Source organism: Acomys russatus, chromosome 30 (assembly GCF_903995435.1).
Source record: "Acomys russatus chromosome 30, mAcoRus1.1, whole genome shotgun sequence".
NCBI classification, from domain to species: domain Eukaryota; kingdom Metazoa; phylum Chordata; class Mammalia; order Rodentia; family Muridae; genus Acomys; species Acomys russatus.
Window position 1 is genome coordinate 27,703,590 of NC_067166.1, and position 27,644 is coordinate 27,731,233.

The 27,644-nt window shown below is 37.0% G+C and overlaps 1 protein-coding gene across 1 annotated transcript in view; it reads left to right on the top strand.

Annotated features, from left to right (window-relative positions):
• Xrcc4 (X-ray repair cross complementing 4) overlaps positions 1-27,644 on the top strand; it is a 184,573-nt gene that overhangs the window by 92,072 nt on the left and 64,857 nt on the right. The window contains exon 7 of the mRNA XM_051172609.1: positions 21,937-22,084. Coding sequence (XP_051028566.1) covers positions 21,937-22,084 — 148 coding nt within the window. The remainder of the gene's footprint in view (positions 1-21,936; positions 22,085-27,644) is intronic.

Below are 27,644 nucleotides of genomic sequence, written 5' to 3' on the forward strand. Positions count from 1 at the left end.
GCCAAATTTGTTTGTTTATTTTTTTAAGTAAGGATGGCCTGTGCCATAAACTAAAAATCAGTTGAATATAAAGACATGATCATCTGTAAAGAACTTTAAAAATTTTTAATTATGTAATATCAAGATAAATCCTACTTATTTCCTCAGCCTTGAATTATATCTGCTAGAGCTCAGAGAATGGTACATCTTAGATGAAAATGCTGAACTTTCACATCCATGGGCATTTTAAAATGTAGACAAATCTGCTGTCCTTAATAATTCTGCAAGGGAATTATCACATAAGTACATGCTGTTTAGTTCTCAGAATGCTTTGTTCTGAGGAAAGGCTCCAGAACTGTGACGAAGTTTGAGAAAAAATGAACAAATCTGATACAAAAATAAACAGTAAAAAGTGATATTGACATAAAATACAGTACACACTAATAAATAATAATCTGTATAAACTATTTGCCTTTGTGTACACATGAGAAAAAAAGAAAAAAAATTGTTTTCACCTGGGAATTGTTGTTGTTGATATCAAAGAAAGTTTGATCACTGTTCCTGAGTACAAGAAAATATAAAGATGATTGAGATACAGAAGTTTTGAAGCATAAAGAAATCAGAAAATTTTCTTTATTAAAAAGTTAAAACTAAATTTTAAGTATTACTTTTAAGAAATAGTTGCTAGGAAATTTTAAACTAGTACTAATGATTTCAGAGTTTTAGATAATTTTAATTGATTTCTCTTTCTTCTATGTTTCTCTATATATATTTTTGAATTGATGAATTGATGCTATATTATCATATATATATATATTAATCTATCTGCCCTTCCCCTTTGCCACCTCTCTTAAAATCTAATCTTATTTTCTCACAGTATTCTGTGCATATTAATAATTTACATACATATAGTATATATATTCATACATATACACACAGATTTTGTACATATGATAAACATGAGATATTTGTTTTTCTGGGTGGGGATTATTTTGTTTAATATAATGATTAACGCTGCATATCTTTTCAACAAGTACTAATATTTAATTAATTTATTTATTTTTATTCAGTGTTCATTGGTGTGATGCCTGCATGTATGTCTTTGTGAGGGTATCAGATCCCCTGCACCTGGAGTTACAGACAGCCATGAACTGCCATGTAGGTGCTGGGTATTGAACCCAAGTCCTCAAAAAGAGCAACCAGTGCTCTTGACAGCCGAGCCACTTCTCCAGCCCCACCATGTTTATATATGTTCATTTTATGATAGATATAAAAGTTGATTCAGTTTGTTAGCTAATGCAGATGTGTATCAATGAGTGATATATATCAATAAGTTTGTGACATACTGTCTTAGAGTCCTCTGTGTGTGCATTCAGGAATGGTCTAGTGGCTCAGATGATGCTTCTATGTATAGTTTTATGAGACGTGTCCACTCTGATTTCCATAGCCGCTATATCTTTTCACATTTTGGTTAGAAAGGATGTTTATTCCCGTTCATATTAGACTATGTCATTAGCAATTAATGCCTAATGAATCTTTAGTCACAAATCTTAATTCTTTCTTAGACATGGCAGAAATAATTGGAGGATAGAAGAAATGTGTGTTAGCATTAAATTAATTCATTTACTCCAATATTTGTTTATTGGCTATTAAGTATTGGGCCTCAAGTCTGGCTTAGCGATGCCATGTTAAATAATACATTTTCTCTTCTCTCGGCTTCATCTTCTAGGGGACGTGGAAAACAGATAAACTAATGCAATAGAAAATAGCAAATACAAGCAGAATGCTTTGGTAACAGACAGTGCCCTGCATATATTATATAAACCAATGATAGCTTAAGGCATACGTGTTTGAAATAATATATATCACGTTCTTGGAAGAAAAATGAATGTTCTCAAGTGAGGTTTACAAAGAACAAAATATTCACATTGTTTATAAAGAAGAGTAAGTAGGAGAACTGAAAAAGCATGAGGACGCTGAGCGGGAAGTCCAGAGCACTCAGAGAAAATAACTTAATACACAAAGCCATGAACGTGTCGAGCGAGCCCGTAGGAGATGTCAAGAAAGGGAGACAAGCTGTGGGTTGCAGGCCTAGGGTTTGTCTGGCAAAGTGTTGAGAGAAGAAAAAAAAAAAAAAAAAAAAAAAAAGGCTGGGTAGAATGTGTGATGGTAAACAGGTGCAACATTTAGAAAGATGGCTGATTAGAATGTCTAAGATGAATTGCAGGGTAGGGGTGATACTGAATAAGAAGACAGAGCTGAATTGACATAGGATTGAAATGGAGGAAATAATAACTCAAACTAAAACATTGCTTTCACGACTAGAGAGCAGAAAGGCTTAGAGATGGTATGAAATCTACTCACAGCACTTAGTGATTTATGTGGTAATATAACTTTTAGATAACGAGTTTGTGTTTTGACAAACACAGATTTTGTTTTAAATAAATTTTAAAAAATGATTTATTTATTTATTTATTTATTTATTTATTTATTATGTATGCTCTGCCTGAATGTACACCTGCAGGCCAGAATAGGGCATCATATCACATTAGCGATGACTGTGAGCCACCAGGTGGTTGCTGGGAATTGAACTCAGGACATCTGGAGGAGCAGTCAGTGCTCTTACTTTCTGAGCCATCTCCCCAGCCCTTAAATAAATGTTTGAGAAACAGACAGAACCCTATATGTAGAGCTCTGGGAGCACATAAGGGTGAATACTCTGTCCTTGTGATGGATGAAGGAGCAAATGTGGATAAAGCCCTTTATCAGCTAAAGCCAGCATGATATACTGGAATCCTAAGACTTATATTGCAAGATTGCTGCCCAGAAAACAAAGATCATCTGAGGCATTTTAAAAGTAACTGAGATAAGTAATAAGAGTGCATGAAAGCAACCGGTTATTGTAAAAGTAACTTTTATTCACCAGATGTAATTGTCTGCTAGTGGAGGCTTACTGCTGGATGTTCTTATGGGAATAGCCTAGCTAGCAAAGAATGCTTAAATAAGGAGGAGTTAGATTTTTAAAACACTACTTGAGATAATTACCTAATGTTTTGGTAAAAATCAGAGATGCTAACTATGCCGCTTGATTTTGAGTTTTATAAAAAGGTCCACTTCATTTTTATATTTAAAAGAAATGATTAGTCACCAAAACCACATAGCTATTATGGTAAATAGTGCATGAAAGACAATAGAAAACATTTCTATTGATAAAACATGAAACAAAGCCCGTATATGTTCCCAAAAGGTTCCATAGATGCGTGTCATTCGCTCCCAGTCCTTCCTGCACTCTGGCTTTCCTTTTCTTTTCTTTTTTTTTTTTTTTTTATATATTTTATTAATTTATTCATATTACATCTAAATTGTTATCCCCTCCCTTGTATCCTCTCATTCCTCCCTCCCTCCCATTTCCCCCTTACTCCCCTCTCCTATGTCTGTGACTGAGGGGGATTACCTCCCCCTGTATATACTCGTAGGGTATCAAGTCTCTTCTTGGTAGCCTGCTGTCCTTCTTCTGAGTGCCACCAGGTCTCCCCATCCAGGGGACGTGGTCAAATATGGGGAACCAAAGTTTGTGTGAAAGTGAGTCCCCACTCTCCACTCAACTGTGGAGAATGTCCTGTCCATTTGGGTAGGGGTTCACTGTTTACTGCACGTATTGTCCTTGGCTAGTGCCATTGTTTGAGCAGGACCCCTGGGCCCAGATCCGCCCGTCATAATGTTCATCTTGTAGGATTCTAGGACTTTCCTTTTCAATCTTCTCCTTGCTTCCCTCTTCAGTTGTCATGACGTCTATGTGATTATTGACCACAGACATCCATTCTGGAAGGCCACTGTTCCTTTCCCTCTTCTTGTCCTAAGGTTTCTTATCTGTGTCTATCTTAACAGGAACAAGAGCCAAAGCTCCTCTTCCAGCTGTGTAAAAGCATGTCCTCTGTATTTTCATGACATTCGTTTGCATACATACCACACCAGGTTGTATAGATGGTATTATGTGTACTATTCTTATATAATGAGAAATTTCCCGGATAATTTGGTTGTCATTTTAGTTTGTTTGTTTACACTGTGTGTGCTGGTGTACCTGCTACTCAGTAGAGAAACTGAATGTTTTTCATCAGTTTTCTCAGTCAGATTATCTCTCGCTCACTGACCTTTTACCCCTTCCTTTGTACTGCAGTGATAAATGCAGTGCTGCCAGAGGCGTAGGGGACAGTCACTAAGTCAACACAGCTGGAATTAGGAAAGCCTTCAGGCAGAGGTGATATCCTTAAGGATATGTCAAGGGTGGGCGACAGCCAAGTGGAACTGTCTTTTCCTGTAAAAGATGCCAAGAGCAAAGCCCTGGCATGAAGAGTGAGCAAAGAACATCAAACAAAATCTAGCATAAATATAGATAGAAGTTGAATCACAAATATACATTAGAAAAATATATCTTTGTCATCATGAGAATTAAAAAAAAAAAAAAGAATGATCAAATTTACATCTTCAGAATTACCCTGCTTTGACTCTACTTAACCTAGAACACTTATGTACACTTAAGTGTAATAAGAAGCTTTTCCAGCCAAAGTTGGGAGACACACAGATCTATGGGTAGAAAGATAAACCTTTAACAGGTAGTTGAGCAACATGACAATTTTTACCAGCTTGACTAGGTTCCCCTCTAGGGCCTATGACTCCACTAGCCATGGCTTTAACCATGCTTACAGCAGCGCATGGGGAAGTGAGCTAAGCTACTTGTTGCCAAAGCCGATGACCTCAGTCATATTGTTTGAAAGTCCCTCCTGAGATGCTTAGGGTTACAAAATAGTAATTTAATTGTTAAATATCCATGCTTTTAAGGAATGTCCCTGAAACTGGCAATACTGGTTGTCTCTTCAAAGAACCATTAGCAAATGTATACCACCAAGGCACCAACCTCAATGAAGAAAAGATCACAATGTTCAGTGAGTCCTTTCCTTAATGTATGTATCAAAATTCATTCAAATTCTCTCAGATGAAGAATAAATTGGCAGCAGGAAGTGAGTGTTGTTTTCAGGCAGCCTTAGTCGTATCCACCTTCCCGTTGCTGCTGCTCAGCAGAGTTTGTAGCCCGTGAGATGAAGTCCCATCCACCCATTAGGAGGTGCATCCCTCCCCTTGGCTGCTGTATTCAGGGTGTGGTTTTGAGCTGCTAGTTGGGCTAGTGATTGTTTTCTAGTTCTAGCCTTTTAATGCTCAGTTACTTCAGAGTATATACTGATGAGGTACTTAAGAAAGGGAGAAAACAATCCTGTATCTCATTAACATGTTTTCCATTTTACTTAACTTTATCTATTGGGTTTTAATTTCACTGAAATACTCCACAAGGTTTCTAGAGAGTTGCTTTTCATTAAAATTTCATCAAGAGAAAAGAAACCTAAAAATCTCAGAACTCCATGTGAACACACACGAGCGAATGTTTTGGGTTGATGGGTGTGCACTCCTGACACAAGAACAATGAACTGTGTGTTGGCTCCAGCATTGCACACCACGGTAACTGCTGGAAGCTGAGGAATTAGAGTTGAGTTTTGGGAAAACATATTAACTATTAAAAGTACTTTCCAAGGTTTGTTATTTTACCAGTAAAATTACATAAACTGGAGGCTTAATGGTGTTCTTTCAGAAACTGCTTTTCCTAGGTACCTTTTAAAAATACTAACCATATTGGTGGCAGCAAACATAATCACCAGTGTAATATTTAATAACATAAACACAAACTAATTGGGGAATTACTTTAACTCAATTAGCATTTAAAATTTATAGCAGTTAATCAGTGAGTGCATATTGAAGAACTATTCTGTTTTATACATTGTGCTAATACTAGTAGCACATAAGACAGTTCCAGCTTAGCTTTATGTTGCTTGAAAGTATCAAATTCTTGTATTAAATGTGATGAAATCCACTGACAATGCCGGGGATCTATCCAAATGACTCTAGAAGACAAGTAGGCAGTTTGATTCACATTTGTTATTGGAGTTCACTCTATAATATCCTCTAGAGTTTGGGGTGTAACTCAGTGGCGGGGTGCTGGCTCACCATGCAACTAGGCCTAGATCTGATGAGCAGCACAGCACTATACAAAAAACAACTCCACTGAACTTAATTGCAAATCTTTCTTAAAGCATATTTCTCAGAAATAAGAAAGACTTTTAGCTTCCTCTTGCTAAATCTCTTCTAATACTATCTGAAAATAACGACTACATTTTCAAAAAAAAGTGTCTATAAGGAAAAGAGTATAAAATCAACTTTACTAGGTCTTTGGCAAAAAGAAAATAAAACATGAAATGCTACAGATTAATTACAAAAGTACAAGGTTTAAAAAAGCTGTAAATTCTTTTTCAGACTTTGTTATAATAGACCCAATATGGCTTCTTGTAAAGAGTTGCATTCTCCTGCCCTACTTGGCTGTAAGCCTTCTGAATATCTTCTAGGTAGTATGTGGCAGAAGACTGTTGCACTTACTGGAGTTGAAGAATCATGTAACCCTCTTGTTTGAAGACTAGAGTTCGTTACTTGGATTTATCAAACAAAAATACTGACTCATGTTGTTAATGAAGAGTGCTACTTAATATAATCAATCAACCCATTTTTTTTTTTTTTTTATTCTATCAGTACTTCTGGAGTCTGTAGTATTAGCGGCGTCCTCTGCCTCTGATATTTAGAATACAGGGGATTCCTAAAAATGACTTCTTATGTTACCCCAATTTAGTAAATATTTTGAATTTGTATTCCAGCTTGATAGCCCGAGAAAAGCCTTACTTTTGCCAATGCACATGAACAGGCACACAGGTGCTGTCACTGTTTGGTATTGTAGTAGCATTTTCTTAAATGATTGCTGATGAATAGGTGACACTGTTGACCTCTCGTGTGAGAAGGCCATCAGTGACTCAGTAGATCATGAAAACAGGATGACAAGCGCTTACAGCTTTAAAGAGGGGCTATTTGATTAATGATGAGGAAAAATGATGTTTACTTGTTTTATCATATTACAAATTTACTACCTCCGATAGATCACTTAAGATACTGCTTTTTGAAGTGCGGTGTGACCTCCCTTATCTCCGCTTCTTTTCCTGATTATCTGGGATCTTGTCACTAAGACATACCACAGAAGCACAGTGCAGCGTCAGTCTGTAGGGTGTTTGCTTTCTCTGAGGAAAAGAAGAATATGTTTTCTAAGGTTTCAGATTAAGGCTCCCTCTTTATGTTTTATGTCTTGGGAAATAAAAGACCATGCCTTATTGATTGTAAATATTTAATAAATTATTGCAAAATAAATGAGTGAGTTAAGTAGTCCAACAGTCCAAAGCTTCACATAGCTGCCTTTATAGTAGAGATTTTGTAACAATTGGGTTATTATTTTATTCACAATCTACCAGTTTCTATTTTGCCTTTCTAATTTATGAAAATATCTAGAAGTTGTCGTAAAATTCATTTTTCAAATTCATTCTATATGAATCTTAATTATTCTATAAGATCACAAGTATTTGTAATACTACTATTTTGTATGTATGTACGATTTGAAATATTTTGACTTACAAAACAATTTGAGCATGTATAAAGTGCTTCTAATTAGTTTAAAATTGATTGGTTTTTATTATATCAGAATTCAGGATGAGCATGCATCTTTTCAATGAGGGATTTAGAGGTTCCCAGATTTGCCCATGGTAAATGGCAAAACTAGAGATCCATAGATGTGTGCTCTTCCTCCATTTTCCCCGACTCTCACCTTAGGTTTCTAAGTAAGTCTGACCTTGAAAATAAGAGCCTACATGTTCATATTTCTTATACATAAAACTACTGAATAATAGACAGCAATATTTCTGTCTGTAAGATGTAAGTCATTATGAATGTTCACATGCTAATTGGAGAGAGGTTGCATGGAAAGAGAACAGTGGCAATGGAAGATAGTAGGTATAAAATGAGTTCCTGAAACTATGAATCCCATAGAAAAGAGGAAGATTTGTATGGGTTGGTGCTGAAGAGGTGATGAAAATGAGTCAGTACTGATGGTGGCATATAAGTTGGCTGTCAAAACAGAAAGCAAGGAATAAATGTGAACCTTAGTGATACTGGAAACCTTAACATAGCTAACAGACCTTAACATAATGGGCAGGATATTTTCTGGAGGTATGGTCACAAGAGTAAGGTGGGGTCACATTAAATTCTAGGATCTCAATACACTGTTAGAAGCCTGGGAAGCAAGGGATTTTTTTTGTTGTTGTTCATGACCTTTGTAAATAACATTATATTCCTGGTCAGATATTAATGATCAGTTTCTCCTTTGTTCTGCTATGTAATATGAGAGCTACATTTCCATTAACATGGATAACAAATAGTGTACCTCAGGTCATTTGTGTGAAGGAGAGCATATGAAGGGATAGTAGGAAATTTGTGTGTCCTGGAAAATAGATTCTCCTTCAGCGAGTGCAGGCCTCCAAAAGATAACAGCCAAACTAAACAATAACAAGATATAAAAACACAAGGTGAAAGCCCCCATACCGAGGCTGGACAAGGCAACCCAATAGGAAAAGATTCCCAAGAGCAGGCAAAGGGGTCAGTGACACACACACTCCCACTGTCAGGAGTTGCACAAGAACACCAGTCTAACAGCCAGAACAGATACGCCGAGGCCCAGGGACAGACTCAGCTAGGCCCCATGCTTCCCGTTTTTGTCTCTGTAAGCCCATGTGAGTCCTGCTTACTCAGTGGGCCATATTCTCCCGGTGACCCTCTGGCTCCTATAATTTGTCCTCCCCCTCTTCCAGGGATCCTCCTAGAGAAGGGACCTGATGGAGACCTCAAATTTGGCCTCTTTGTCTCCATTTAATGTCTAGCTATGGGTCTTTGCACCTGTTCCCATCCGTTGCCAGAGGAAGGCTCTCTGATGATGCTTGGACAAACACCATTCTATGAGTATAACAGGGTACCATTAGGAATCATTTCATTGATTTTTAAAAATTTTTGTCTGTCATACTTGAAAAAAAAATCTAAAAATACTAAGATTTAAGCATCTATTGGTCAGAAACTTTTTTTTAATGACTTATTTTGTTTTTGTTGATTTGATTTATTTATTTTTGGGGGGGTTGTTAGTTTTGTTGTTGTTGTTTTTCCATGCTCATGGGATTCATCCCAGTTTCTGGCAGTTTAGGTAGGGGTCATTTAATTTGTCATTGAGAATACCCAGGGAAGCCAACACTCCTCATTTCTTCTCTTTGCTGCCAAGATCCTGCAGTCCTGCTGGCAGATGAGAAGTGTGGGGTTTGTGAGGCACCTTTTCTAACAGCAGGCCCTGTGTAAAGATCCTCATTTCAAGAGCACAGAACCTGATGAGAACTTGCTTTACAACTGAAAATTCTAGAATAGTTATAGAAAATTCACTTTTCGGACAATGGAAATTCTTACTGTCCCATCTGCGTTTGAGGTAGTAAATTTTTTATCTGTCTGTCTCTGTTATCCTCATTTTTCTATGTAGTCAACACTTACCTATTTTTTCTCTCTACTTTTCTTTTATTGAAAATAGATTTTTTTTCATACAATATATTCTGATTAAGGGCTCCTCCCTCAAACTCCTCCCAGATTCTTCCCATATCCCTTCCCATCTGAATCCATACTCTCTCTTTCCCGCCTTAGAATACAAAGAGTCATCTAAGGAAATAATACAATAAAGTAAAACAAAGACAAACAGGAACAGGACAAAACTAACAAACAAATAGAGAAAACGAAAGGAGAACAAAAGAAAAAGATACAGACACACACTCATTCACACACACAAGAATTCCATAAAAACACAAAATGGGAAACTATATGTATATGTAAGGGACTTGTAAAGTTAAAAAAAAATCCCTGAAAAAAACATTATGAGACAAAGAACCTCCCATGATGCCATTTCAGGAGGAAGCTTTACAGATTATGACTGAGCAAAGCACTGATCTATGAGAATATCTTTAGGAGTCATTTTAAAGTTATATTTCTTTAGCAGAACAATAGAATTTGGTCTTCTCCTATGTCCCTTGCATATCTGTTGCATATCTTGAGCAGTGAGCAGTGTGTGGGATGGGCTCACGCTCACCAAGTGGGCCTTAAGTCCACTCAGATATTGTTGGTACTCGTGCATGCTTTGTGTCACTATTGCACCAGCATATGATGCAGGTATATCATCATTGTAGACGATGGTGTTTACCTTTCTCTTTGGGTACCATACAGTGTAATTTCCAGCACCATGAACACTAGTCAGATGTGAACAAAGGTTCTAGGTAGTAGGTAGGAGCTCAAGTTCTCCATGTTCAGTGAGTTGTATAGGTGTTATCTTCCCCAATATGTCCTTACTATCAGTTTGTGGCGTCGAACTGCAAGCCTTCGCAGTACTCATTTCTTATCTTTTTCTTTATTATGAGAATGATTTCATTCAGGCCATGCACTTTCTCATTGGTCTTTAATAGTATTCTTTCTTTTCCTAAGTCTGTTCAAGTTTCTTTTGTGTCTAAATTATATATCAAAGATGAAGAGATGGCACTTGTTTCTTTGGAAGATGCCCCAATTTTCTTTTCCTAGCACCACTCCATTTTTTATATCATCCTCTTACTTCATCAGACACCAGGCATGGACATGGTACATATACAAATATGTAGGCAAAACAATCACCTACATAAAATAAATATAACAATTCAATAAAATGTGTAATTACAACATACTGTACTTAATATTTTCTTTAAAGTGAGATGCATGAATTAAAATGAAGACGTTAGGTGTTCCACTTTAAAATATCTATGCAGAAGAAGAGACAGAAGATTGTTAGATCCAGAGGTGGTGGATGACTTTAAGAAAATAACACAAAAGGGCTGGTGCACATATGAATTCGTAGAGACTGTGACAGTATGCACATGTCCTGCACAAAACAAACAAAATCTCAGCAAGGAAAAAGGCAGATGAACACAGCGCACTCTTAGCCAAGGATCTGTTTGCAATTGGCTGCTGCTGGGAGACGGGGAAACACATTTCGTCAATGAAGTATCACTGCTTGTATAAACCACACTCCAGGGCAGGCCTTCTGCTCAGGAGCAGAGGGCCAACATAAATCAGACTCTATGTTGTTGGTCTGTTTTGGCAGGGGATGGTGGAGGTGGTTTGCTTTGGTTTCATTTTAGTTTCTAATTTTTTTTTGTTAAGAGAGAGAAAGAATATGAAGTTGGATAGGTAGGGAGAAGGAAGGATCTGGGAGGAGAATAGTTTGGGGAAAGAAAGAATATGATCAAGATATATTACATGGCAATTTTAAAATAAAATTATTTAAGAAGATAAACTGGGAATCAAGAAAGCAAAACCGAGCAAATAAAAATGCATAGTTATATTCAAATGTTTATGGGAGCTACTAAAATCCCTAGGTATTTAAGTCACTTTCATAAAGTGGCTGGCTTTGCAGTCAAGGTACATGTTCACCCCATATGTATTTATTATATCTGATAACATTTATCCACTACTTAGTAGTTATTATGCTTTATTTTTTTCAGGAAGGATTAAGAAGGAATAAATGCTTACAGGCTCAATACAAAGATAGTTATTGAAAATACATTTGCTCTTTGGTTAGCTGAATGCCTAGATTTGGAATCACCACAATATAGTAATACTTAGTAGTATTTAAAGTTTCAGGATGCTATAGGTGTTTTGGAAATCTCTATTTGTTTTACTTCTTATCAATATGATTCAGTTCCATGTTTTACTGGTAACAGCTTAGAAACATTGTAAGCATCAAAATCTGAAGGACCAAGAAAATAAAACAATTCGATGGCAGCAGGATGTATTAATTTGAAAAATCTGGATATAAATAATGTAAGATTTAGGAGCAGTGTGTCTTCTTTGTCTTCTGGAATTACATGGTGAGGAGAGAAAAATGTAACACAGTATCTTGTGATTTATTAAAAGGGTGGTAGATGTTAAAGCCTCATTTTAAGCAATGCCCAAAGAGGATACATCACTATGCAGTTGCTGTACATGTGCCTGAAACACTGCAGAGAAGAAGAACAGACAGTTTCTCTGGTTGTGTGTACACACAGAATATCTATATGTACGGAGATGAATTCATTTACATGGTAGTTAGGCTCTACAGCTCCTGTTTGCTTCACATCAGTTTTATAGGAAGGCTCCATCAGCAGAAATGAATCGTAATGTTGTAGTGAACTGGCCACAAGTACTGGTGAATGACGGTCACCAAGATATTGGAAATAGGAGATTACAAACACCACAACTTTGCTTCAAGGCAATAATACATTTTTAGATTAAATTTGCCACACATGTATTGTTAACTAAACATTTAGTATTAGCACCCAATTAGCATGGACTATTCCTATAAGCTTAATGAAATTTCAAGTTTCCTGTTTCTTGAGGAGTGCTCTCTCATGTAAAACACTTACTTTTGGAAAACTGTAAAGACTCCTGAAGTTGTAATTCCAACTCTGCTCTTACTGTCTTCAAGATTTACCTTGTGTAGAGTTCACAGCTGGACACTGAGTCACTTAAAGTCCTAGCGCCTTCCCCCCCCCCCACAAAAAAAATCCCCAAGGTTAAATAGACCTTTTGGGATTTAGATATTTCATGTATAACATGGTTAGGAGCATCTCAGCTGTTTCAGTGTCTGTGGATCCCTAACACCTTTAATCATGCATAGGAGCCCATATGCAATTTCTATCAATACGGATTACATGTCTCCTTTTGAATTAATGCACATTTTTCTAATTCGTTATTTTTGAGATTATAATTACAGTATTTCTTCCTTACTTTTCCTCCCTCCAGACTCTTCCATATACCTATCGTTGTGTTGTTTGAAATCCATGGCCTTTTTCATTAATTTGTATTGCAAGCATATATACACATATGAATGTAATACATAAAATGGTATATAATTATATTCCTAAGTATACACTGCTAAGTCTACATATTTTTTACTTGTAAATATAAGCATTCTAATTAAACGTCAAACCTACTCAACAAGAGGGAAATTTTATACCTGGCATTAGAAACCTAGCTAACTAACTCTTCAGTGGCAGGAAGTCATGGGTATTTGAGAACCTACCACCTCTATTTTACTAAACCAGCATAACTCTTAGCACCCATCCAAACATTTAATGCACATTTTATATTTAATAAGATAACTAGTACATCATCATTTATGGCTATAATATAACAAAGTTCCTATTGTAGTTCCCTAAAGAATATGGATTTCTTCATCTTATCACACTTATCTGTGCATTGCTGACCAGTTGCAGAACATCTGGATTATAGCATGTCTACATAAGTGTTCACATTGCATTTTATTATACTTAATTATGTTCTGCAATAGTATTTTTGGTGAAAACTTTTAAAGTCCATTCTTCTTTTTGAAGTACCTTTACATCACTTCCATCTGTTTTGGTACTAATGGATCACTCTCCCCTGACCTCCACCCCTGTGTACTCTTGCTGGCTCAGGTAATCACCAACTGGCTCCCACCTCCCATTGGATCTGCTTTAGGTTGCAAGTGATCATGTCATATTCTATTTTAAGGAGAATTGTGGACACTGACAAACCTGTAATCATTTAATGACTAAAGTATCCTTTGAGCCTACTAATTCTTTTTTTCCTTTTTTTTATTATTATTTTTCTTTTTTACATATACATTTATATTATTTCACATAAATACAATAAACTACATACAGCAAGGAGAGCCATGAAACAACTGAGAATTATAAAAATGTTACATTCATAATATTTTGACCATTTGAATTTGGCAGCCTTGAAGACAACATCTTTCCTATCTTGGTGAGTCTAAAATTCTGATTGTAAAACAATATCTATCATATCTCATTTTTATCAATGTAAAACATCTATATAGATGTAAAAACATATTAATCCCTAAACAGCTAAGCTTAATTGTAAAACTAAACTATCTGGTCTTCAACTCCATCATTGATTAGTGAAGCAATAAAAATTAATTACCTGCATAAACCAGAAATGCAGAGTCTGCTAAGTCTTAAATCATCCCTTACAGTTCTAAATTGGATATTAGAAATTTATAACTTTAAAAATGTGTGCCTTCCGTTTTAGCTAAAACTTAATTCTCTCTGTCCATGATGTTGAATATAAGTTTTATCTATTTTTCACATCTATCTATAGTTTAAATTTCTTCTACATCTAACATTTAGATTTTCTTTGTTCATGTTTATTGTGCTCATGACTTCATTAGTCAACTTTGCTTTAGTAAAAGATAGGAAATTATTCAGCTTTAATGTGGTCACGGAAAAAGCATGTTTCTTTTTATTTACTCTTCTCTACCATGATATTCTCGGAATGAGTAAAGTTAGCTACAAGTCTGGTAGAATGTGATTCTTATAACCTGCAACAACTTTGTAAAGTAAAATATTTGCATGGACATTCAGCTACTATAGGGTCAAACAATACTAACCACTTTCTTTTCCTTTTACTTTATTTTTATTTTTTCATTTAAGTAATTTATTAAGATTACATCTCAATTGCTATCCCCTCACTTGTATCTTCCCGTTCGCCCCTCCCTCCCCTCCCTCTTTCACCTTATTCCCCCCCCCCCAGGCCTGTGACAAAAGGGGACCTCCTCCCCCACCATATGATCACAACCTATCAGGTTTCATCCTGGTAGCCTACTTACCCTTCCTCTGAGTGCCACCAGGCCTCCCCATCAGGGGGTGGGGGGAAGGTGGCACCAGAGTTTATGTCCAAGTCAGTCTTCACTCTCCATACAACTGTGGAGAATGTGCTGTCCATTGGCTAGATATGAATAGGGGTTCTAGGTTTACTGCATGCATTATCTTTGGTTAATAGAGTAGTTGAGCAGACTCCTCTGGGTTCAGATCCACCAGTCTTGATGGTCTTCTTATAGAATCCATGGACCCTTTGGGTCCTTCTATTTCTCTGTTCTCCCATACCTCTCTCACCTGAAGTCCCCGTAGGAAGTCCCAACATTTATGCCAATACCCTGCTAAATGAAAACTCTCAGAGGACATAGCTGTTGCCTAGTGTCCAATTATAAGTGAGTATATACCATGTGTATCTTTCTAGATCTAGGATAACTCACCAGGATGATCATTTCTAGTTCCATCCATTTGCCTGCAAATTTCAGAATTTCATTTTTGTAATTTTGTCATTTGTATACAGTAGAGCTACTGACTTTTTTGAGTTAATTTTGTATCCAGCCATTTTGTTGAAGGTGTTTATCAGCTGTAGGAGTTCTCTGGTGGATTTTAGGGGGTCATTTATGTACACCATCATATCATCTGCGACTAGGAATAATTTGACTTCCTCTATTCTCATTTGTATCCCCTTGATCTCCTTTTGTTGTCTTATTGCTCTATCTAGAACTTCAAGAACTATATTGAAGAGATATTGAGAGAGTGGGCAGCCTTGTCTAGTCCCTGATTTTATTGGAATTTCCTTGAGTTTCTCTCCATTTAATTTGATGTTGGCTATTGGCTTGCTGTATATAGGCTTTATTATGGTTAGGTATGTGCCTTTGTATCTCTGATCTCTCCGAAACTTTAAGCATGCATGGATGTTGAATTTTGTCAAATGCTTTTTTAGCATCTAAGGAGATTGAGATTATCATGTGATTTTTTTCTTTCAGTTTGTTTATGTGGTGAACTACATTGATGGATTTCCATATATTGAACCATCCCTGCATGCCTGGAATGAAGCCTACCTGGTCATGGTGAATGATATCTTTGATATGCTCTTGGATTTGGCTTGAGTGCATTTTATTGAGTATGTTTGCATCAATGTTCATAAGAGAAATTGGTCTGAAATTCTCTTTCTTTGTTCTGTCTTTGTGAGGTTTAGGTACCAAAGTGACTGTGGCCTCATAGAATGAGTTTTGTAATGTTCCATCCATTTCTGTTTTGTGGAGTAGCTTGAAGAGTTTTCATATTAGCTCTTCTTTCATGGCTTGGTAGAATTCTGCACTAAAACTTTCTGGCCCTCGGCTTTTTTTGGTGGAGAGACTTTTAATGGCTGCTTATATTTCTGTAGGAGAAAAAGAACTATTTAATTAATTTATCTGAACTTTATTCAACTTTGGCAAGAAAATTGTCTGTTTCCCTTAGATTTTCAAATTTTGTGCCATATAATCCTTTGAAGTATGACCTAATGATTCTTTGTGTTTTATCAGCATTTGTTGTTATGTCTCCCTTTTCATTTCTGATTTTGTTGATTTGGATAGTGTCTCTCTACTTTTTAGTTAGTTTGGCTAACAATTTATCTATTTTGTTGATTTTCTTAAAGAACAACTTCTTGGTTTTGTTTATTATTTAAATTGCTCTCTTTGTTTCTAATTTATTAATTTCAGCCCTGAGTTTGATTATTTCCAGCTGTCTACTCCTATTGGATGTTTCTTCTTCCTCCCCAACCCCCCCCCCCCCCCCCCGCCCGGGGCTTCCAGATATGTCTTAAAGTAGCCTATATGAGATGTTTCTAATTTCTTTATGAAGGCACGTAGTGCTATGAATTTTCCTTTTAGCACTGCTTTCAATGTGTCCCATAAATTTGGGTATGTTGTACCTTCGATTTCATTGGATTTTCGGTAGTCCTTAGTTTCTTTCTTTATTTTTTCATTGACCCAGTAGTCATTGAGTAGAGAGTTTCTCGGTTTCAATGTGTTTATAGGATTTTTGTTATTTCTGTTGTTGTTGGCATCCAGCTTTATTCCATGGTGATCTGATAGGATACACAATATTATTTCAGTCTTCTTGTATCTGTTGAAGCTTGCTTTGTGACCTACTATATGATCAATTTTGGAGAAGATTCCATGAGGTGCTGAGAAGAAGATATAATCTTTTGTGTTTGGGTGAAAAGTTCTGTAGATATCTGTTAGGTCCATCTGATTCATGAAATCAGTTAGTGTCATTATTTCTTGGTTTAGTTTCTGTTTCGTTGACCTATCCTTTGGTGAAAGTGGAATGTTGAAGGCTCCCACTATTAATGTGTGCGGATCAATGTGTGATTTAAGCTCTGTTAATATTTCTTTTATAAATGTGGGTATCCTTGTATTGGGGGCATACATTTTCTGAATTATGATGTCATCTTGGTTGAATTTTCTTTGATGAGAATAAAGTGTCCTTCCTCATCTCTTTTGATTAATTTTGGTGAACATCTATTAAAATGGTTATACCAGTTTGCTTCTTGTGTCTGCTTGCTTGGAATATCTTTTTCTAGGCTTTTACCCTGAAGTAATGTCCATCATCGTGGCTGAGATGTGTTTTGTAAATGCAGAACAATGTTGGGTCTTGTTCATGTATCCATTCAGGCAGTCTATGTCTTTTTACTGGAGTATTGAGATCATTGATGTTGAGAGATATTGATGAACAGTGACTGTTAAGTCTCTTTATTTTGATGTTGGTTGCAGTAGAGTGTTTGTGTGATTATGTTTTGCAACAGTGCAGTTATCTATTTCCTGTGTCATCTTCATTGTAGTTTGTCATTTTGGCTTGGAGTTTTCCTTCTAGTAACTTCTGTAGGGCCAGAGTGTGGATAGGCACTGTTTGAATTTGTTTTTCTCATAGAATATCTTGTTTTCTACATCAATGGCTATTGAAAGTTTCTCTGGCTATAGTAGTCTGGACTGGCATCTGTGGTATCTTAGGGTTTGCAGGACTTCTGTCCAGGATATTCTGGTTTTTATGGTCTTTGCTGAGAAGTCAGGTGTAATTCTGATAGGTTTGCCTTTATATGTTACTTGGCCTTTTTCCCTGCCACTGAATAGTTTTTCCTTATTCTGTACATTTTGTGTTTTGTTTATTATGTTGTGGGAGAATTTTCTTTGGTCTATTCTATTTGGTGTTCTGTAGGCCTCTAGTATATTTATATGCATCTCTTTCCTTAAATTTGGGAAGTTTTCTACGATTTTGTTGAAAATATTTTCTGGGCCTTGGTGCCGGGTGTCTTCTCTTTCCTCAATTCCTATTATCCTTTCAGGGTGTCCTTGATTTCTTGGACGTTTTGTGTCAGGAATTTTTCAGACTTAAACTTTTCTTTGATGATTATATCAAGTTCTTCTATTGTGTTTTCTACCCCCGAGATTCTTTTCTCCATGTATTGGATTCTGAAGATTACCTCTTCATTTCCTTTTTCTTCTCTAACTTCTCTCATTCCCAGCTTTCTTCTTTCTCTGCTTTTATCGTTGTTTCCATTTGCATCTTCAGATCTTGAACTGTTTTATTGATTTCCTTCATCTGATTGTTTGTATTTTCCTGAATCTCCTCCAGTGTTTTCTTCATTTCCTGTCTATAGGTTTCTGTCATGGCCTCTCTTATGTCCTCAATCTGTTTGGCTGCATCTTCCTGTATTTTTTTTATGGATTTTGTTCCTTTCCCCCATTATAATCTTCATTACTAAGGATTTGAAGTCATTTTCTTTTGCTTCAGTTGTGTTTGAGTTCCCAGGGTTGAATTCTTTGGGATGACAAGCTTCTGGAGAGGTCATATTGTTTTTGTTTTTGTTTTTAGTGTTTTATTTTGCCTTTAGTCATCTTGCTGTTTCTGGAACTGGGAGGTAGTTTCTGGTGTACTTCACTGGTCATTGAGAGCAGTTCGTTGGTGAGTGTCTATAGCTTGAGAACCCTCACCTGTGGCGATCATGGAAACCTTCCCTGGATCAGGCATGTGAAATGGTTTCAGTTACAGGGAACTTTACTCCACACCTTGGACTCCCCACTGGGATAGCAGAGGACGGTGTCCATGCTCTGCAGCCCAAGGTTCAGTTCAAGGTCATGTAGGTACAGCCAGATTTCTGACCTTTGGCTGGGCTTTGGAAACCTACCCTCAGATGCTCAGGCTTTGGGACCTAGGTTCACTCCTCCCCAGAGTGCGAGATCCACTGCTGGCTTGTGGTGATTGGCTAGGCTTCTGCCTGATCCATCCAGGCCTTGGGACCTAGGTTCAGCAGGACCCGCTGCAGAGATCAGATACTGCCCTCCTGCTTGTGGCCATGGCTAGACTTCTAACCTATCCATTCAGGTCGGTTTAGTCCTGCCCTAGAGAGTGCAGTAATAGCCTGCTAGGTTGGGGCGGCTGGCTAGGCTTCAGCTTGATCCATTCAGGCCATGCTGCCCTTAGATCAGTCAGCCTGAGAGTGTGGCTAAGGAGCTATAACAGGAGAATGTGTCCACAGCCACGTGTCCACACATGGTCCCTGGTTTCCTCTGTGGACTGGTGGGATTATCTGAGTTTAGATCTATCCTAAGTCCACACTCTGGGCTCCCCCTAGGGCAGGAGACCCTGGTGCTGTTTCTCTATAGCCCACAGAGCAGTAAGAGGGAGAGAGAGTACAGGTAGGGCAGGATAGGCTGAACTAGGCTTTGGATACAGTGTCCACGTGGCCCTCCCCCCAGTCCCTGGCATAGCAGACTGAGGTCAGATCCACTCGTTTCCCTGGATTCTCCCCAGACCACCAGGTCCACACTCTGATGCTTCATTGAACACAGTTCAGTCCCATATACTAAGTCCATGATATAGAACAGGGCTGCAGCTTACAGGTGGGTATGGGTCCAGACTCAGGAGGCTGAGCACCAGTCCTTCTCTGTGGGTTAGTTGGATGGCCCAAGGCCAGACCCACCTGTGCTCTGCACTCTGCAGACCATCTCACCTAGGGCTCTCTGGGTCTTGCTGTCTGTAGCTCCCAGCCTGGTCCCTAGTCTGGGCCCCAAGTGTGTTCATCACTGCCATATTGGATCTAATGTTTTTTGCTTATTTGTTTGTTTGGTTGGTTGGTTGATTTGGTTTGGTTTGGTTTTTCTGTGTAGCCTTGGGGGTCTTGGATTCACTTTGTAAACCAGGCTGGCCTCGAACTTCAGAGATCTACCTGCCTCTACTTCCCTGAATGCAATCCTTGGTTTCTTAATGAGTTCAGTGAGTGTGGTAATAGCTACTCACAAAGGTATTCTATGAATGACAGGAAAATACACAGTAAATTCAAATAAAAGCACCTAACACATGATTTTTCAAGAATAGTCATTATTTAAGAGAAAGAGTAATTAAGAGTTTCAAGAAGATAACCAGCAGTGTGTGAGCTATCTCATAGACATTAAATAGAACAGGAACTGCTGAGTCACATGGTAATTCAGCATGCAGGTCTCTGTACCAGCATGGGATGGACACACACACACACACACACACACACACACACACACACAACTTCCACTGTTCCAAGTTAACTTGCTCCCTGCATTGTTATATTTTATTTATTTATTTCCACTTACTTATTTAATCACTTTACAGCTTTATTGCAACACCCACCCTCCTCTTCTCCTAGCCTCAGTCTTATGCCTACCCTGCTTCTTGTCTCCTCCCATTCTCTATAGGTCTTCTAGTGATGTCCTTGATCCCTCTGGCTCCCCAATTCTTCCACAAAACTCCCTGAGCTTAGACTGTTGTTTGGCTGTGGGTCTCTGCATCTGTTTCCATCAGCTGCTGGATGAACCCTCTGAGAAAGCAGTTATGTTAGACTTCTGTCGGCAAGCATAGTATTTGAGAGCATGCTTGCCTCAAATAGACAACAATTATCTGATATATCAGATAGTATAAATATACAGATGTATATCTCAGAACAATTCATTCTTTAAAAAAAGCCACACTAAAATTAATGGTGTTTGCTTGCAAAACCAATTAAAATCTGGACAAAACATTCAGAAACTGTACAGCTCTGTCATTGTTTTTGTTATGGCTCTATTTACAACCCTAATAAAAGTCTTGGCTCCATTAAGTCTCCAGCAACAAGTGAGCCCATTGTCATAATCAGCTGACTCTGCATCATAACTCCTCAGATATGGAGGTTATAGGCTTTGAATGCATTGATTTCCAATACTGTTTTTAAATCAGCTGTCCAAAGGGGTATAGTGATGTATAGCTTTTACCGCAGGACTAGGAGAGCAGAGGCAGGTAGATCTCTGTGAATTTGAGACCAAAGTGGTTCAACACAGCAAATTCAAGGCTAGCCATGGCTACATGGTAACCCTTGTCTCAAAAATAAATACGTAAAAATCAAATTAAGGGCTCAGGGATATGTTTTCCAACTTCCTTAGATGCAGTGTTTGCTGCAGGAGAAAGACAACTTCTGAAAACTGTCGTTATTGATTCATTGTCATCACTAAATCACCTGCTGCTTGTAATAAAGGACTGGACCTTCAGAGTATTTTTGGCTTTTGACCTCTTAAGTTTCTGTATATTGTTCATGCTCTCTCTTTAATTGTGAAATAGCCCCTTTTCCTGCAACCTTTAAATGACACATGAGAGTGGGTACATATACTGAGAGGTCATATCGGAAGCTCAGATCATGGTGATAGCAACACTGTATTGCCCCAGTCAGCCACTTTTAAAAGAAAATAAGGGCTATGGTGGAATAGTTTGTGTATTTGCTAACCAGTGGGCATTGTTATTGCTCTTAATCTTTTAGGAGCTAGATTAATGGAAATCATAGGAGATGAGCCACGTGTGTTTCCTTTGTCGCCTCTGCTTCCCAAGGACAGACACGTTGAGGCCTTCAGGCATGAGCCACAGTAAATTCTCCTTTCACCAATTTATGTTTTCATTTTAAGATCCTTTGATTTTTTTTTAAGTCTGTGACTTTCTGTAACTAGCAAATTTCCACACTCACATTATCTCTGTTCTAAGTTAACTTGTTCCATGCATCCTTTGGTTCATTCCTTATGCTATTTGTGGATGTGCTTGCCCAAGATAGACAATAACTGGCCACTGTTCACAATTCTCACACTGGTAGTAAAGTACTGCACACCACTTGGCTATGCCACATCAGCAAGTGTGATAAAGGTTTGCGAGAGACTTTCTGATTTTTCCTCTTTGTGCTGCTAATGTCGTTGCTGAGGAGACAACTTAATGTTTAACGTAAATTACATACATAACCTTATTGTATTGGATTTTCATTTTATTTCAGCTACTCGTTGTAAAGATGATTCCTTATTTTCAAGTCCTGATGTCACTGACATTGCGCCAAGTAGGAAGAGGAGACATCAAATGCATAAGGATCTTGGGACAGAACCTAAAATGGCGCCGCAAGAGCAGCAGCTACAGGAGAAGGAAAGGTGAGTGCATCCTCATAGGAGACTATCTAAAATACTGGAGTCTGAGTTGATAACTTATTTTTAATAATAAAACTTATGATGCAGGATGTTATAAAGTGTTTCAGATAATATATTTTCTCTGGTATTTGGTTAATTCCTATTAATATTTAAGGCAGAAATGTCAAAAATATAAGTTGTTTTCTTTTTGTTTTTCACAGTTTAATTAGAAATGGCGTGTAGGATACTAAAAATATTAGAATTCATCTTGTATTCAGTAAAGCATTTCAATCTAATTTATTGCTTAAAGGACACGCAGATCACGTAAAAATTAGCCACTCTATCTGGTAAAGCTTGGATTTTCCTTCGTCTGGTAAATCCTTCTTTCTAGTCATCTGTTTACTTTTATCCAACTTTGTCATTACGTGCTTTATTTTGCTCTATTCTAATTTAAAGTAAAAATAACATTTCATTTTAACAAAACAATGGATATTTATAAATAGTATTATCAGTTGAATTCTAAAAGAATGTTTGGATTGATATATATCAGTTTATGTGTATATATATAGAAAAAGATCAATAGATAGATACAGAGAGAGAGAGAGAGAGAGAGAGAGAGAGAGAGAGAGAGAGAGAGAGAGAGGACAGAATGCAAGCACTGGGGTGGGGAGGTGTTCACAGGTTCCCCTCTCTAAGAAGCTGTTCACAGTTGATCCGATCCCCCCAGGGCAATCAGGGAAGGTGCCACACCCTTGAGTACTTTCACAGCACAAAATGAACTCCTTCTTTATTTCTCTGTTCCTTGTCTTGTTTACGGATTGTTTTTTGTTTATCTTGTTTGTTTTGATTTTAATTTTTTTCTTCATTGTTTTTTGTTATTAGAGAGAGAGAAAAAGGTGGGGGGGGAGGAAGAGCGCATGAAGTTGAGAAGATCTGAGAGGGGTTAAGGGAGGAGAAAGAATGAGGTCAAAATGTATAAAAAACATTTAATAAGTATTTCAAAAACATATCAAGCAATTCTGATATTTGGGTTACATCTTTGGGATATAATGAGTTAAATGTTTCTGTACTTATTTCTGTTTTGTTTTAAACTTTTCTTATCATAATGATTCAGCTTTTATTATTTGAAACACAAGAAAATTAAAAAAAAAAATTGGAAATACACTGAAGGTTACTAGATGCCCACAGGAATAAAAGCATAATTTAACATGCAGTAGAAGTCCATAGGTACAGATTACACTGTCACTTTGCTTCTTTCTGGTGAATATAAATGCTTTTTCTTGGGAATGTTTTTAGACTGTTCATGATTTACTGCTTCTGGTACTATCCTGAAATCCTTAAATCTGGTGTATATCGATAAATATTTATTCAAAAATTCGTGTGACTAATGCAGACAGCGTGGGTATGTTTCCTGAGCAACATCCTCCCCTGTCAGTCAGCCTCAGCAGCTCCTAACCAGGGTAACCATGTGCTGTGTATCTCCTGCTCCTTGCCACATTGTACCACACAGAGCTTCTTACTCCTTTCTGCTTGTCAAAATGCACCACTGGCAAAGTCCACAGAAATTATGAAAATACTGTTGAATTTATATGCTTCAGTGATGTCACCAGGTGCAATACTGAACAGAAGTATTATAAATTCACTTTCTAAGAAATTGTAATGGAATAAGTAAAATAACAGGGTCTCCTAGGTTTCCTTGGCATCCATCTTTCTGTTTTTATTTGTTTACTTTTAGTTTGTTTAATTCATTTAGTTTATGAGTGTTTTGCCTACATTTATGTATGTATGTTTACCATGTGTGTGCCTGGTACCCATGAAAGTCAAACGAGGGTATGATTTCTCCAGGAACTGGAGTTTCAGATGGTTGTGAGCCACCATGGGTGGTTATGGGAACAGAAACCAGGTCCTGTGTGAGAGCAGCAGCAAGTTCTCCTAAACGCTGAGCCCTTGCTACAGTCGTTTGTTTTACAATCTTAATGAAGCCTTACATTATGATATATGAGGATATCTAAAAAAAAGTTTTTCCACACAAATCTTTTTTAAATTAGAAACCTTTATCATTTCTCCCAAAATCCTATAAAAGCTATTACAAATATATGCAATGCTGTCCATAGGCATGAATACAAGTGCATTCGTAGCAATCTATTGGTATGTCCTGAAGGAAATTCTGATTAGCCCTACCTAGATTTTCTTTTTAAGAAACTGATGATTTTAGTTATTATTTTGCTAAACTGAGGTGATTTCCCTATTTTATTAGGACTCCCAGGAAAATAATAAAACCAGAAAACAAATACTGTTTCTCCCACGTAGAAATCCTCCTTTAATTGTTCTGCTTTTCACTATGTAGCCCTATCTAAAAAGATTAGGATCACATATTAACAACAGCTTGGAAACTTATTCATAAACCCTTAGGGATGCAAACTTTCCCCCTCACAATAGGATTTCTGAGAAAACTCTTGAGAGGGCCAAGAAGACAGCTATATCCAGTTGTCACCAAGCCAGTATTACTCTGACAACCAAACTGGGAATGAAAACATGGAAATATGTACATTCCATAGCCACTTATAAAAAATGTAATGAAGACCCTCCTGTGCAGGAAGTGTCTCCATGTGAGACATAACACCAAAGAATTGCAAGCGTTTCCTGCAATTTGGTGATGACTTCAATACATCCCCCATGACACCATCCACTTTCTAGGCATGTGTGAAAGGTGATACCCCAGGAAGGGTCTACCTCCAAGTGATGTTGGAAACTGATTCTCCTATCTTCATAACTTACATATTTATGCAGGCAATTTTCTGAGAAACTCCACAGTAAATAATTTGTGTGACTGTGAGTTTACAAATATTCTTAAACATAGCATTATCAAACAATTCGCTTCTATTAGACTCTTCAAAATGGAGACATACAGGGCATCTTAACAACCTGAGGAACAGTATTTACTCTTCATAGTACTGATTTGGGATGCATACTCTATTTTTTAATCAACGGTGATTATATAATATGAAGAGATTTTGAACATAATTATACTGCTAGCCATTAAAATGAATTGTAAGAAAACCCTATGATCCCTGTACAGTCCTGTTTAGGAAGTAGTTTGCTCACCACACTGATGGCCCTTGCCAGCCATCAGGTAAGGAGGTCATTTCTTGAGTGATAGGACACATGTGAAAACATTCAGCACCACCTCATTTGCAGATGCAGATCAAATCCGTTAAAGCCTTGAGCCAAAGTATAAACATTCCTGGTGGCACTCAGAGGAAGGACAGCAGGTAGCCAAGAAGAGACTTGATACCCTATGAGAATATATAGGGGGAGGTAATCCCCCTCAGGAACAGTCATAGGGGAGGGGAGTAATGGGAAAAGGGGGGGGGGGGGAGGAATGAGAGGATACAAGGGATGGGATAAACATTGAGATGTAACAAGAATAAATTAATAAAAAAAAAAGAAAAAAAAACAAAGTATAAACATTCTTGCATAGTCTTTAGCAACTTCTATAGACCGTCTTTGGTTCTACAGGCTACAAAAAAAAAAAAAAAAAAAAAAAAAAAAAAAGTGTAGGTTCCTGTACTTCAAGTAGAATTTTATGGAAATAATTTAGTTTTCTGTTGGTAGACGACTTCTAAAAAGAGTTCAAATGTGTTTTCCAAAATAATAAAATAATATTATTAAAGCTTCACAGATGTTGCCTCTCAAACAGTACCAAAGAGTTTTGAGCTGTGTGTTCTGAGTTATCCTCGTTTAAGTGTGCCATTAAAAAGTTATGTAAGCTGTTGTATTTCAGGTGACTAGTGACTGGGCAAAGGCTACACTCTGAAGTAAGTCTGTGACTGGGTCCTACTACAGATCTTAATGTCACGTGGTGTCATTTCCCACTTGAGCCAGACTAGCTGAGCTGTACGCCTCCGGGCATTCTGCTGTCTCTGTGTCTCCCATCTCTGTAGGCACCCTTGGATTACAGACACATGCTTCCACATCTGGATGTGCTTCCACTTCTGGATGTGCATGTGTTCTGGGGATCTCAGCTCTCTCGTCAGCAGTCTTGTTTAGCAAGCTCTTCACCCACTGATCCACCTCGCAGCCCTGTAATTCTTCATCGTTTATATAATCAGTATTAGGCCTAATTTTTAAAAAAAACTAAAGGACTGGTTGATAAAAAATATAATAGAGAAAGTTACTTTTAATCCATTTGTGTTTAGTGAAATGAGCTTCGTTTTAGATTTTCTAATTATAGAAAGGGTAAATGGTCAGCCTGAAATAATAAGAAAGTACAGGGAGCAAAGGTGGCCGCTGAGTGGCCATTGTCCCCTCCACAGGGAGCGGAGCAGCACTTGCACTGTGGCAGCTCCGTGTCTTCTCCGCTCTCTTCCCCATCTATATTTAGTTTATAAAACCAGTCATATAGCATTTACGATATGACCTGTTATTAAACATGCAAAGTTTTCACATTAATAGATTATGTCAACATAATTTGTCATTCCATTCTTTAAACGTTTTCCTATTTCTTTAACCAATCCTCCATTGGAATGTATATATTTTTGCATTATTGGAAAAAAAAGTTTTCTTTTAATATAATGTGTACCACAATTTTTGTAAATTAGTTATGTCTTTTGGTAGAATCCCAAAAATAGATTTATTAGAACATCAGAAAAATAATCTTGTTACTCTTGTGTCATATTTTGTAAGAATTCCTTCAGACTCTAACTATTTTAATTTCAAGAATGGTGTTTATTTGATGCTTCTTTCATAATCTGCTTCATTTTGGTTATAGCCAAATCATTTTAATAATAAAGTTATTATTCCATTATTTAGCCTTTTGTGTTTAACTATTAAAGTACTCATTTCTTTGTATTTGGATATGTTTATGCATAGGTGTATATGAGTGTATGTGTGTGTGTGTGTGTGTGTGTGTGTGTGTGTGTGTAGTGTGAAAATGTTTCCATGTGTTACTTAGGTTGGCATTGATCTTCCTGAGTCACTTTCCTCATATTCCAGTTTCGTCACTCTGTTTTACTTTCTCAGATAATTATTGGTTATCATTTCTCATTATCTATTTATAACTTTTGCTAAGTTTCAGTAGAGATACTTGTTTCCTGTTGTTTAGAGCTCCTAATATGTTAAATATTAATCTTTATTTTCCAGTATCTCATCTACAATTTATTTTTTGTTCATGACATGAAAGTTATAAGCTTTTCATTTTTAATGTTTTTATGTTGTAAGCATTATAATAAACCACAGATGATAGATAGATAGATAGATAGATGTTATTTACCTTTATATATTTCATAGATCTGAAAGTTGACATCTAGATAAGTTAAATTATTTGCTCGAAAGTAGGCGATTTACAGGTTCTTTGTTTTAGAATAGGTTTATCATATTCCAAGAACCTTCTTTTTAGCTACTATTATACTGCTGTGTTAATTTTGGTTTGATTCCTGTGTGACAAGTACTATGCTAAATACCTTAATTGGACATCTTTAATGTATTTAATTTTCACTGCAACTCTGTTAATTAGGGCTACATTTTCATATGTATTCATTAAATAACTGAATAAAGTTGAATTCCAATGAGGTTCAATTGCTTG